General features: G+C 35.2%; 1 protein-coding gene across 1 annotated transcript in view; it reads left to right on the top strand.

Annotated features, from left to right (window-relative positions):
• Window positions 1–2,560: 2,560 nt before the first annotated feature.
• LOC110463319 (myosin-2 heavy chain-like) overlaps window positions 2,561–15,219 on the top strand; it is a 116,451-nt gene continuing 103,792 nt past the window's right edge. The window contains exons 1-2 of the mRNA XM_021517823.1: window positions 2,561–2,886; window positions 5,100–5,249. Of these exons, the coding sequence (XP_021373498.1) occupies window positions 2,737–2,886; window positions 5,100–5,249 (300 nt within the window). The 5' untranslated portion in view covers window positions 2,561–2,736. The remainder of the gene's footprint in view (window positions 2,887–5,099; window positions 5,250–15,219) is intronic.

Consider the following 15,219-nt stretch of genomic DNA (forward strand, 5'->3'; position numbering starts at 1 on the left):
ATATACGTCTCTGCTTTATCTAAGCCAGTGATTTAACAACAATCAGGGCTTCAAGCGCTAGTATAATAGTTGGACAGGCACACTAACCAATTTTTATTTAAGATAGTAACATATCACAGACAACAATGGTTATGAAGGTAAGATGCTCTCAGAACACAATCAAATAAACCACATGTAGTTTTTTCTTTCTCATTGAAATTTTCCATATTATATGAAGTCAGAAATATAACTTCTTTTTTTGAAAAAACTTGAAGGGACAAAATAATTAAAAGAAAATTTCAGACAAAGAGGCTTATAAAAGTATGGAATTTGAAAGGCTAAAATTTGTTAGAAACATATTTTGTCAAACTGGCCTAAATTACGTTTGGGATTATCAAAACACGTGCACAACGAATATAGAATACTTCAAATTAATTTTGAAACAACGGTTACAAGATCAATTCGTTCAAAAGTGGTTTCATGACATTGAAATCTCCTCTGGAGGACAGGTGTATTCTGTTTTCAAGACACAATTCAAATTTGAAAAATATCTTTTGAAAAAAAAAAAACAAAGGCAGAAAATACATTGTAAAATTCCGTACTTCAAATTTGCATTTACCAATTGAAACAGGCCAATAGGCAGGCTTGCCACGCCAGGATCGAAAGTGTGCATTATGTAATGTGGAAATTTGGGATGAGTTTCACTATTTAATCAAATGTGAATATGATTTGATATGCAATTACTATTGTAAAAATCCAAGCTTGAATAAAATTCAAGGTCTTTTCTCAATTTGAAATACACGTGTTCTCACTCGTATAAGTAGATTTCTAGAAAAAATAGACAGAATTTTGAAAGCATAGTTATAAATACATAGTTATGATATTTCTGTTATATAAAGTACTTTTTGTTATATCAACTCCATACCGTATCCTATAATGTTCCGCCATGTTTAAAATGTACCATGTGTATGACCTCTCGTTTCCCACTAATGCGACTGAGTGAACAATTAAAATCTTGGAAAATCTTGGCAAAAGGGTGTCCAAATATTTCGGGCATCTAAATTTTGTTTCAAGGCAAAATTCACATACAAAATTAACGAATCGATAAGTGCTGTTTTAATCATATATATGAATTCGTTTTAATTCTCTTTGTTTCCATTGGACATGTATGCTAAAAAACAATTCCTTCAATATATACATTACAAAAATACACTCTTATTAAGTTAATATGAGGTTTTGAATAGTGTTAATTAGTTTCAAGTAAATATCACGCATGCAGTTATTGCAGTTATTGACAATTTAATTTTGATCAGTTTAGTAAATTATTTTTCTCTTTATTTCCTCCAAATGAAGATTACAATGGATAATTACAAAGATGTAACAAAAACGTATATATATATATATCTATTCAGATAAAGTATTAAGCCTTACGTACATTGTAGACCCTAACTACGTCTCTGTTTTCAACTAAACATGTATATATATATACAGTACATGGTAGGGTTACTCTCAAATCAGCTGTAAATTCTGCACGTTTTGTTAGACATGTAGATATTCTACCACAGAAGTAATTCAATTCTCCCCATTCATTATTTTCTAAACTGAAGTTATAGCTTCGCCTCCAAGCAGATGACACACGATTTCATTTTCAGAAAGCGAATGCATATAATGACTAATTATTAATTGACAGGTCGTCTATATTGGCTATATCCATCCATCTCTACCGTTAGGCCTAATACTTAGTATCGGCAATTCAACTTTATTCTCTTTCACAATACAATGTATAGAGAAACATATTTACAATATAATATATACATTGTAGTGTTCGTAGTCGGTAGTACACAGTACTGTTGTATAATATATACACATTTATATCGAGGAGGTCAAATACTGTTATTAATTATTCTAATAAAAGTACAAAGTTTCTTCAGTGTTTTTATATTAGTAGTATTCATCAATTCATTAAACTTAATTACATTTGGTCTCGTCCAAAAATATTTGTCTATGTATAAAATTCGAAACCCAGATAGTGATGGACACTCAAGCAAGTAATGGAATTCGTCACCATGTACCTGGTATCGGTAACAATTATTTTAATTAATCCCAATTGTCTTTTTTTAAAGCAGGTTGTTTTGTCCGTTCGTAAAAAAAGACTTATCATCTTAATTATGTAAGAAAACATTTGTATTCGCCGTATTATTACTGTCGCCGCGAGCCCGGTGATTACCCAGTATTTCCGCCTATTGACTCGGAGCACCACAGCGTGAAGCTCACTCTCGACACCAGAAGGTCGTGTCAAAACTTGCCCCAGCGGTTTCCCGGCACACGTAGATCATCAATGTTTGTCGATACAAATTCGCCAAATTATATCAATATTTAGAACATGACATTGCTGTCGCCTAAAAAGACACATTGACATCGCCTGTTTCTGGCGAAATATTACGATAAAACATCACGTTTTGGATTTGGAAAATGATACAACTCCCATGTGCAAAATCAAAACATTGGGCTAAAAAGTAGAAGTACTACTATTGGATCACTTTTCCATGTGATTTCGAATACATCCAATGAAATTAAAGCTTACTGCGGGTTTTTGGTGTTGGATTACTAGGGCTGTCTTCCGCTCGATGAAGCTTGCAACAACTCATCATGATATATTATTTAGGTGAGGATTTCATGATTTACTGATGAAGGTGATAGTGTGTTAATTGAAACAAGAGGAAACGGGGAGCAGTTTACTTGGGGGTAACCCTTGAAATGGAGGACATAGTGGGACAAGGGATGAGGGTAACAGGTGGGAAGACGAGTGGACAGATGCACAACCTCCTCGGGGAGTTCAAGGGAGTGTATGAAAGCAGGTTGCAGCGACTTGATGATGCTGAACTTTGCGGAGAAGACACACAGAAGGTATATAATTGATGTGAATTGTCGAATGTTAATATATGTATATCTAAACAATCTATATGTTATTCTCCACAGAGACCAACATGGCTTTAATGCGGAGGGGATAATGTTTTATTTTTGAAATTTTGTAAGAATCCAAGGTATGGTCCTAAATATTGTTATTTGTAGAAAATGCACTCAACACGAATTCAAAACATTGTTTATACATGAAGGTATAGGAAAGTAATGATTAGGCTATCATCATTATGGAGGTTTGCAAATGGTGATGTGATTATTAATTTACCAACAGACCAGTGTTGAAGGTCCCAGATTTACCTGACAAGAGTAAACAATTGTTAAACAGTGTTTTAGTTTATTTTCTGATACAAAATCTATATTTAATCCTAAATATTAAATTCAAATATGTTTGCAAACAATACATTTATTTTGAAAAGAAAATACATTATGATTTTTAAATTAAAGTAAAATGCAATTTCTCCTGTATGTTCATTGTTCAAATACCAGGTCTGTAAATATCTGTGCTGAATTTTAAACCTCAAAGATTCAACTGATTGAAGTTTGTATTTGTATTAAGATTGACATGTAATAGATTATCACACCTATGCATTGTGTGTGTGTCTGGATCGTTTACTGAAGTACACCATTGTGACAATGCTATCCTGGGAGGATGTGTTTGGTTGATTTATTGATTGTGATTTAGTGTACAGTACTGTAGTAACAGCTTGTTGATTGTCACGTTACCCTACTTCACCCTTTCCTGCTGTTGACATGTGGTCCAGGTGGAGGTATGAAGATTTACAACACATCTAAGTGGAATACTTGAGTCAAGATATGTACAGATTTAGTGTAGATCAGGTTCGATAGATTGCATTGTGTGGTGAATTTAAATTTCAACATTTGTTTCGTTAATTTTTTTTTTACTTTTGAATACTGAAAGCATTAATGAAAATAAGGGAAAAACAATAGGTGTATATAGGGTTGCAAGTTGAACATTTGGAAGGGTCAGAGTCTGAAGGTAGAAAGTTATTTCATTGTGTGTGTCTGTTTTTGTTGTTGTTCATTTAATATTTTCAATACATTTTTAACTGTACAAAACCACTTTGAATCATATTAGTCAGATTTAGGGCAAATATTAATTCTTTCACTAGGTGTTCTAGGCCAAGGTGAAGAAAAAAACCTAATGAACCCGTACAATTACTTATACAAAGTGGATTAACAAATTTGTGAATTGTTAATGTTATTTAAAGATTGGAAACATTAAACCAGTCGTTGAATTTATTTTTTATTTTTTTATTAAGGACAATGTTGTAACAATTCATTATATAGAAAGGTTTTTAACACACATAATTCTAAAACACGTAAATGCTTTTGGAGTAAAAAATTAGAAGTACATACTGTACTTGTAATTCTGATAGGGAAAACTAGGTTACCATTAACAGTACTTCATTAATAATAAAATGTGTCTTGTTCCATAAAATATTTTTTTTTAGGTGGTTGGATCATATATATGTTCAATTAACCATCAAGTTTTTCTTTATTTCAAAAATATTTACATAAATTGATATTGAACAGATATCTAAACTTACGGTTGCTGATTAAAATTGGAATAAAAACTTTCAGGATAAGTACCAAAGTTAAAGATTGGATTTGTTAACGTTAGCAAAAACACAAGTGTTTTCATTCTTAGACCTAAACTCTGATGTGATATAAACCGAAAAAAGTGATATTGACCTAGGTGGAGTCTCCAACTTTTTAATACTGCCTGAGTCTCAGTCAGGAATCAATCTAGGATTTAGGGGAATCCACCCTTTTTTCAGATTTTGGGGAAATTGATATTTTGATACAAGGCTCTAGCGTCATCAAGGTTATAGATAAATGTTTGTTTCCGACATACATGTGTGCAGTATATTTCAATTTATGAGAATTTTTGTTAAAATTATGTGTGAAGAAAATGAATGTATGCAGTATTATGCATTTTAAACTGTTTGAATTGAAAGAAAAATCATATTGGGGAAATATTTTGAAGAAAAACAGCTATTTTCATGTTGAAATTTAGGTGAGGTTTAAAGTACGTCGGCGAATTTCAGAGAACAGTGCAATTTTATTCTGTTGGGGAAACTACCCATAAACGGAAGTAAATCAAGTCTTGATTGACCCATGTCAGTATAAACATTTACCTGTATACTTTAATACTGTATGTATCTATATTTCTGTAGACGCGAGTGCGGGTGCTGCAGGCATACGTGAACGACCTCAGTGAACAGAATGAGGTGCTGGTGTCCACAGTGGAGGAACTGGAAAAGGAGGCTAACGATCGTGTGGGGCTGCTGGAGAGTAAACTGAAGGGCACCTCTGGATCTGTCAAGGTGAGATTAACTGAAGGGCACCTCTAGATCTGTCAAGGTGAGACTAAACTGAAGGGCCCCTCTGGATCTGTCGAGGTGAGATTAACTGAAGGGCACCTCTGGATCTATCAAGGTGATAGTAAACTGAAGGGCACCTCTAGATATGTCAAGGTGAGATTAACTGAAGGGCACCTCTAGATCTGTCAAGGTGAGAGTAAGCTGAAGGGCACCTCTGGATCTGTCGAGGTGAGATTAACTGAAGGGCACCTCTGGATCTATCAAGGTGATAGTAAACTGAAGGGCACCTCTAGATATGTCAAGGTGAGATTAACTGAAGGGCACCTCTAGATCTGTCAAGGTGAGAGTAAACTGAATGGCACCTTTATATCTGTCAAGGTGAGAGTAAACTGAAGGGCACCTCTGGATCTGTCAAGGTGATAGTAAACTGAAGGGCACCTCTGGATCTGTCAAGGTGTGAGTAAACTGAAGGGCACCTCTGGATCTATCAAGGTGATAGTAAATGCAAGGTCACTAAATAGTAGGTCAAATATATAGATGAAGCTTAAGATCATCACAGGATATGTGAAGGAGAGAGTGAAGGGAACTGTAGGGTCTCAATAAGAGAGTGTAAAGCTCAAGGTCATCACAGGATATGTGAAGGAGAGAGTGAAGGGCACTGTAGGGTCTCAATAAGAGAGTGTAAAGCTCAAGGTCATCACAGGATATGACGAGATGACAGTGAGATTTAAGGGTACTGGGGGTAGTACATGTATATCAGCTGACAGGTACCCTGGATTTGTTAAGGTGAGATTCAAGGGTACTGGGGGTAGTACATGTATATCAGCTGACAGGAACCCTGGATTTGTTAAGGTGAGATTCAAGGTTACTGGGGGTAGTACATGTATATCAGCTGAGAGCTACCCTGGATCTGTTAAGGTGAGATTTAAGGGTACTGGAGGTAGTACATGTATATCAGCTGACAGGGGCCCCCTGGATCTGTTTAGGTGAGATTTAAGCATACTGGGGGTAGTACATGTATATCAGCTGACAGCTGCCCTGGATCTGTTAAGGTGAGATTTAAGCATACTGGGGGTAGTACATGTATATCAGCTGACAGCTGCCCTGGATCTGTTAAGGTGAGATTTAAGGGTACTGGGGGTAGTACATGTATATCAGCTGACAGGTACCCCCTGGATCTGTTTAGGTGAGATTTAAGGATACTGGGGGTAGTACATGTATATCAGCTGACTGGTACCCTGGATCTGTTAAGGTGAGATTTAAGGATACTGGGGGTAGTACATGTATATCAGCTGACAGGTACCCTGGATCTGTTAAGGTGAGATTAGTCAATGTCATGGACATTGGATATGTCAAGGCAAAATAAAGATCAAGGTCATTCAAGCTCTGTGAAGGTAAGGGTAATGTCAAGTTATTGTAAGTTCTGCCGACATCCTTTTCTGTATGATATTGCTGGGGAAATGTATGCAGCTGATCAAAACGTAAATGTAATAGGTATGAATCACACTTACGCTCCATGTTTACAGTACAGTGAGTCCAACAACAGCACAAAATAGAAAAATAAACATTAACAATTTTTAGATGTTTATTCTTCCTTTTTCATTGAAATTTTCGACAATTAATTCACCCTTCATGGCTACATGCATGTGTATACAGGTGAAATTGACTGGCAGGGTTTATTTTTAATGTCGCAGCTGCTACTAAATTTCTCTTTCAATGATTTATATAATCACTGAAAAATGGATGTTTTTGACGTGTTTTGTATATCATTACCATCCTTTACTGCTTTAACTGTGGTTTAAGTTGATTGATCTGGAATCAAAAACTTGGTATGCATGAAACTTTAAAAGTATTTAAATGTATGGTGTAAAGCTGGAGTTGACAAGCTTTTATGATCATATACTTAAAGTTGACCCCTGGCCATCGCTCCAGATACGTAAATGTTAATTTGCCTGTTATCTGGGTTTCTGATTTTGTTCAGGTCTAAGTTATACCGTTTCTTTACACCAGCCCACTGTGAAAAGAATTTGCCAGACATTTTTCCTTAATGAAATTTGAGTATTGACAAATTTATACAAATGTGTAAATTTATGTGAAAATGGATATGTATCGCGTATTGGTTCAGAAATCTTTACAGCCTTCCGTGTGTACATATAATTAGATGTAGATCTTTTGAACAGGTTTATGCCTGGCAGAAACCTAAAACAAGCGACGTGTATAGATCGTAATGTGTGAAAAAAGTTTTGTGCAACTTTAAAGGTACTGAGTATAGCAAGTGGACTTTAAATGTTTTATCAATCCTGTGTGATAAGTATAAAAGGTTGTGATTGTGTTATACATAAGGTTATTTGATGTGCTGGCCTGTAATTACAGCACTGGTCACTATAAAACAAACCTACCTGTTGTACTGCAGGTGGACTGACATGTTTAGTGATGTCCTTCGTCGAGACCTTAACTGAAGCACATGATACTTTACGATAGCAGATTCCAGTTTTATTCAGTTTTTAAGCCCACAATCATCAGATGATAACTGTTTACATTGACTTTGTCAGTGGTCCGTCATCCATCCTGAAGCTACTCTTTGCTGTTAAGAACTATACTGACAGATCTTCCTCAGATTTTATATGTAGGTTGCTCTTAGTCCTTTGTTGTGAATATTTCATTTTGCAACTAGTAATTGGACAGCTAGTTTGTTATATCTGTTTCTCAGGCAGCATTGTAGGGAGGTGTTATTTAGGATCTTCTTGACTTTTTTTTTATGGATTTTTCATTTTCAGATTTATTAAAAAAAGGTAGCCAGTAGGCAAAGAAGGCAAATTTCTTGAATTTTACTGTAGAAGTTTAATTTTGATTCCTTTTGTTATCAAAATTTCTCGGATAGTTAAAATTCAATAATTATATAATTCCGGTTTCCTTGTTTGAATATTTTTTATGTAGCAGTATCACATTTTAAGGACAAATGGACAGGGCTCATTAGGGTGAAAAAGTATATTGTTCAAGCCTTCTCCTTTTGTATGCATGGACGTAGGGATTTAACCCAATTTGTTTGTGAGTGTCCTTGCCCAGGTGGACTCATGATCAGTGTTGTATAAACTGATGGTGTGCCTCCCGGAGGAGAGAGCGACTACTCCGACTAGGGCCCATTTAGGAGAAATAGCGGTATATTTTAAAAATCCTTCTTCTTCCTAATAAATGAAGGAATTTCAAATTATAAATTTGATCTGGAGCATTCTTGGACCAAGGGAATATAATGTTGTATAAGTTAAATAAATAACCCAGGAAAATCAATAAATGACCCAGGAAAATCAATAAATAACCCAGGAAAATCAATCATTACACAATGGCAGAGTGTTGTCCCCCTTGGTACATGGAGGTAGAGCCCAAAGTGGAGAAAAATGGTAATATTAATGAAAAGATTTTGACAAACTCAGACGAGCAATACAGGCCCTCTTAGCCCCTTGTTTTAAAACTGTCTCGCATTTGTATAAAGTTCCAATGGTAGGAATTGCCTACATTTGTCTGGCAGCTGCTAACCATGGCTACACATTAAACAATCATGATAATGAATATTCATTAATACCCTAATAAACAAAGGAAACAAACCACAGGAAAAAATAGCTCAGTCAGATATACTACACGACTGTTAATGTTTTAACTCCTACAACTCCAGTGACAGGCATTATAAATCAATAGTTTGGTAACATTGATTATACAGTAATAGTGATGGTAGAAAGTCTATCTTTATTCCTGCCATGATAAATACTTTGTAAATATGTGATTGGTGTAATAAAATGCAGCGTATTTGTCACAAAATTATTTAACCACGGTGAAAGTTGGTATTATCCAATTATTGAATCACTACGAGTATAAAATACTGATGTCATGGGGGAGCTTCACCACTCTAAATGGGGGTACATGTATCATCCAATTCTTGAATCACTACGGGTATAAAATACTGATGTTATCGGACAGCTTCATCACTCTAAATGGTGGTACATGTATCATCCGATTATGGAATCACTACGAGTATAAACTACTGATGTCATCAGACAGGTTCACCACTCTAAATGGGGGCACATGTATGATCCAATTATTGAATCACTACAAGTATAAAATACTGATGTTATCGGACAGCTTCATCACTCTAAATGGTGGTACATGGATCATCCAATTATTAAATCACTACGAGTATAAACTACAGATGTCATCAGACAGCTTAACCACTCTAAATTGCGGTACATGTATCACCAAATTATTGAATCACTACAAGTATAAAATACTGATGTCATCGGACAGCTTAACCACTCTAAATTGCGGTACATGTATCACCAAATTATTGAATCACTACGGGTATAAAATACTGATGTCATGGGGGAGCTTCACCACTCTAAATCGTGGTACATGTATCATCCGATTATGGAATCACTACGAGTATAAAATGCTGATGTCATCAGACAGCTTAACCACTCTAAATTGCGGTACATGTATCACCAAATTATTGAATCACTACAAGTATAAAATACTGATGTCATGGGGGAGCTTCACCACTCTAAATGGTGGAACATGTATCATCCAATTATTGAATCACTACGTATACGAGTATAAAATACTGATGTTATCGGACAGCTTCACCACTCTAAATGGTGGTACATGGATCATCCAATTATTGAATCACTACGAGTATAAAATACTGATGTCATCAGACAGCTTAACCACTCTAAATGGTGGTACATGTATCATCCAATTATTGAACCAATATCGGTGGTGATGCTTCACTACTAGACTACTATGCATGGTATTTTTCAGCTATCATAAACAATGGTATTATCAAATTTTAACAATGCACGCCTTAAGCCTATTACCTGTAAAGACAATGGACAGTAAATAAGATTCAGAGATTGAAGTGTAGAGATTAAAATGATTGAACGTCAAGCAAAGAAGTGTGAGTTAGCATTATTAGGGAAATTACACTGATACATATACATGTAGTAGTGATGTAGCATGGACACTATGGTTAGTACATGGTGACTAGGTAGGAATAAATATACTGTCATCTTAGTCAGTACAAGGTAACTAGGTAGGAATAGATATACTATCATCTTACTTAGTACATGGTGACTAGGTAGGAATAAATATACTATCATCTTAGTCAGTACATGGTGACTAGGTAGGAATAAATATACTATCATCTTACTTAGTACATGGTGACTAGGTAGGAATACATATACTGTCATCTTAGTCAGTACATGGTGACTAGGTAGGAATAAATATACTGTCATCTTACTTAGTACATGGTAACTAGGTAGGAATACATATACTGTCATCTTAGTCAGTACATGGTAACTAGGTAGGAATAAATATGCTGTCATCTTAGTCAGTACATGGTGACTAGGTAGTAATAAATATACTGTCATCTTAGTCAGTACATGGTGACTAGGTATGAATAAATATACTGTCATCTTAGTCAGTACATGGTGACTAGGTAGTAATAAATATACTGTCATCTTAGTCAGTACATGGGGACTAGGTAGGAATAAATATGCTGTCATCTTAGTCAGTACATGGTGACTAGGTAGGAATACATATACTGTCATCTTACTGTCATCTTACTTAGTACATGGTAACTAGCTAGGAATACATATACTGTCATCTTAGTCAGTCCATGGTGACTAGGTAGGAATGAATATACTGTCATCTTAGTCAGTCCATGGTGACTAGGTAGGAATGAATATACTGTCATCTTAGTCAGTACATGGAGACTAGGAAGGAATAAATATACTGTCATCTTAGTCAGTACAAGGTAACTAGGTAGGAATAGATATACTATCATCTTACTTAGTACATGGTGACTAGGTAGGAATAAATATACTTTCATCTTAGTCAGTACATGGTAACTAGGTAGGAATAAATATACGGTAGGAATAAATATACTGTCATCTTACTTAGTACATGGCAACTAGGTAGGAATACATATACTGTCATCTTAGTCAGTACACGGTGACTAGGTAGGAATACATATACTATCATCTTACTTAGTACCTGTTAAATAGGTAGGAATAAATATACTGTCATCTTAGTCTGGACATGGTGACTAGGTAGGAATAAATATACTGTCAGCTTACTTAGTACATGGTAACTAGGTAGGAATACATAAACTGTCATCTTAGTCAGTACATGGTGACTAGGTAGGAATGAATATACTGTCATCTTAGTCAGTACATGTTGACTAGGTAGGAATAAATATACTGTCATCTTAGTCAGTACATGGTAACTAGGTAGGAATAAATATGCTGTCATCTTAGTCAGTACAAGGTGACTAGGTAGGAATACATATACTATCATCTTACTTAGTACATGGTAAATAGGTAGGAATAAATATACTGTCATCTTAGTCAGTACAAGTTGACTAGGTAGAGATTAAAAACTTAGTCAGTACATGGTAAATAGGTAGGAATAAATATACTGTCATCTTAGGCAGTACAAGGTAACTAGGGAGGAATACATATACTGTCATCTTAGTCAGTACATGGTGACTAGGTAGAAATAGATATACTGTCATCTTAGTCAGTACAAGGTAACTAGGTAGGAATAAATATACTATCATCTTAGTCAGTACAAGGTGACTAGGTAGAGATTAAAATCTTAGTCAGTACATGGTGACTAGGGAGAAATAGATATACTGTCATCTTAGTCAGTACAAGGGAACTAGGTAGGAATAAATATACTATCATCTTAGTAAGTACATGGTGACTAGGTAGAGATTAAAAACTTAGTCAGTACATGGTGACTAGGTAGAAATAGATATAGGAATAAATATACTGTCATCTTAGTCAGTACATTGTAACTAGGTAGGAATAAATATACTGTCATTTTAGTAATTTTCTTGTTGGTCCCTTTGATCATACTCCAGATAATACTTTGTAACTTTGGAATCAGCTACTACTCTTAGTCAGTACATGGTGACTAGGTAGGAATCAATATACTGTCATCTTAGTCAGTACAAGGTAACTAGGTAGGAAAAAATATACTATCATCTTAGTCAGTACAAGTTGACTAGGTAGAGATTAAAATCTTAGTCAGTACATGGTGATTAGGTAGGAATAAATATACTGTCATCTTAGTCAGTACAAGGTAACTAGGTAGGAATACATATACTGTCATCTTAGTCAGTACATGGTAACTAGGTAGGAATAAATATACTGTCATTTTAGTAATTTTCTTGTTGGTCACTTTGATCATACTCCAGATAATACTTTGTAACTTTGGAATCAGCTACTACAGCTGTGTAAGGGAGGTAAATCATGTGGACTTAAAAAAATGTTTGCCAATGAATTTAAATACTTAAGGTATGTGTACGCTACCTGATGATTGAGTACATGTGTTTACTTGTTGTTACCCTGCTCCAACACAGGTAAAATACCCAGTCTTACTACAGGGAAGCTACCATCGATAGCAGCAGGGAAACAAAAGACCACATTGGATTAAACATTTATGATTTAAGATTCAATATTACTCTGTGTCATCTATCAAAGGTTTATTGTGGAGAAACATGAATTTGAGGTATTGGAAGGCTTGTGTTGTCTGTAAGGTGCTAATAATGACCAAGAATACCTATAGGATAGTCCAGGTATTGTGATTAAAGACTGTGGCAGGATTCAGTCCTGATCCCAAGTAATTCCTTATATCGTTATACTCCAGTAAAATTTGTAAGATATCAGGCAATTATATATATATAAGAAACAATTTCAATTTGTGGTCAGTTGATCATGAGAGTGATATAGAATCCCTTGTACAATTTGTGGTCAGTTAATCAAGGGAGTGATATAGAATCCCTTGTACAATTTGTGATAAGTTAATCATGAGAGTGATATAGAATCCCTTGTACAATTTGTGGTCAGTTAATCAAGAGAGTGATATAGAATCCCTTGTACAATTTGTGATCAGTTAATCATGAGAGTGATATAGAATCCCTTGTACAATTTGTGGTCAGTTAATCATGAGAGTGATATAGAATCCCTTGTACAATTTGTGGTCAGTTAATCATGAGAGTGATATAGAATCCCTTGTACAAGTAAGTGGAATGTTGTGATCTTGTTTGAGCAGGATGTAGTATTGAAACAGCTTTACAAATTGAAGAAGTCCTACATTCAATCCTAATTCGGTTAAAATTTATTTTATTGAAAGTTTATCACAAAGTCCTTGTACAGATTAAACCTTATATCAATAACATCTCCTGTCCAATGACTAATGGTTACGATTTAATTTCCAAAATAATTATTGATTTCCATAAAAGATTAAATGTTTCAAAAGTATAAAAGTTTAATTTCCCAAAAGAACATACTATTGATTCTCCTGGAAGATTTTACCTTTCAAAGGCTTTTAATATTAATTGTTTTCCACCTAATGGGTAGTGATGAATATCTCCTTTAATTCCAGTTTAAGGCTCTCCTTTCATGGTTAAAAAAATCAATATAAATAGTTGTCTGTCAATTTTATCAAATAAAAAGCCATCTAAATGTTAACCGATCAATTTAAAAACCATGGCTATATGACCTATTCCACTCTATAGCAATAGAAGAGGTCCCTGGTTACAGCTGTAAAAGGTGTCTGTACAGGTAACTGTAGAACCAAGAGGCGCCGATTGTCTATTAAGTAAATGGGATTTTTCAGTGTTTGTTTCATCATTGATTAGATAGGTGGATAGGGCACAAAATGACGCCGAAGTAAGCTGTGCGTGTGCTTCAATGGACATCTGTGTGGGCATGCATGCATGACATCGTGCGTGTGCGTTCACAGTTGGTTGAACAAATTGCTTGTTGTATAGGAAGTGTAGTAAAGGTACAGCCATTATCCAGTGGAGTTTTCAGTACTAAGTGTAACACGGAATTCCCCTGTGTATATATACAGGTACATGTGAGGGCATGTCAGCCCGACTAAATCCAAACTTCCCGCGGACCTCTCTATACCTGATAAGGCTGTCAATGGTTTTAGTATTTATCCATGCAATTTCAATAGGCTTGACTGAGCCTTGCCTTTATAGCTCTGGAAATTGAAAGCACAACTTAGCGTATGTGTCGGGGACTTAGAAGACAAGCAAGGCTGGGTGGTTAGTGTGTAAGGTCTGTCACCCTCTGCCCGTGGCAAAAAAGGCTCTTCAAACACTGGAGTTTTCCTGCACAATTACTTTAAACAGGGAGGTGTGTGCTTGTTCAATCAAGCATGGTGGTGTAAGATTTGGCACTGATGCAGAATTCATCCATGGATAGAGGATATGCTCAATGGAATTAGTATTGTTTTAGTGAACAATGATGCTGGATTAATTAGCTAATTAGGAACTGTGGACAATGGATAGACTTGGAGGAGGGGGTTACAGTCCCCACCATAGTCCCCTGTCAAGTAAAAAAGTAACCTGGAAGGACCCTGTGGAGGCTGCTAACTCTACTGTAAGTTCTACATGTTGTGTTGAGGGTTTGGTTAGATATTTATCGCTAAATTATCTAGTTAGTCATTAAATACATAAATAAAATAATTCTTCACTTGCTTAAATCATACCATCATTTATTTTGTTTGGAATTTCAATTATTGATGGTCAGAGAGTATCGAATGAAAGGTGGTGTTCTTTGCAAGTTTTTTTTGTTGATTTATGTGTACAGGTATGCTGATATTAGTTTTAAAAAAATAGTGAAATAATAAGTAAATGGGTTAAATGATACTTTTCATTTATCACTAGGTAAAGGAAACATCATATTGTCTAATATATTATTACTTTAAGGTTAGATGTGTTGTGATAGGTTATCATTAAATGAAAAATATTGAAATTTGTTATTTTTAATTACCTAGGTGACTGGTTGTTGAGGGATGGTAGGAGGTTGGGGGGGGGGGGGGTAAATAAGCTTGTAACACCCATTACTGTACTCCACTGTCTCTACCACATAGGCCAATATACTCTGAACATACACTATACATGTAGAGT

Source organism: Mizuhopecten yessoensis, unplaced genomic scaffold (assembly GCF_002113885.1).
Source record: "Mizuhopecten yessoensis strain PY_sf001 unplaced genomic scaffold, ASM211388v2 scaffold10889, whole genome shotgun sequence".
NCBI lineage: Eukaryota > Metazoa > Mollusca > Bivalvia > Pectinida > Pectinidae > Mizuhopecten > Mizuhopecten yessoensis.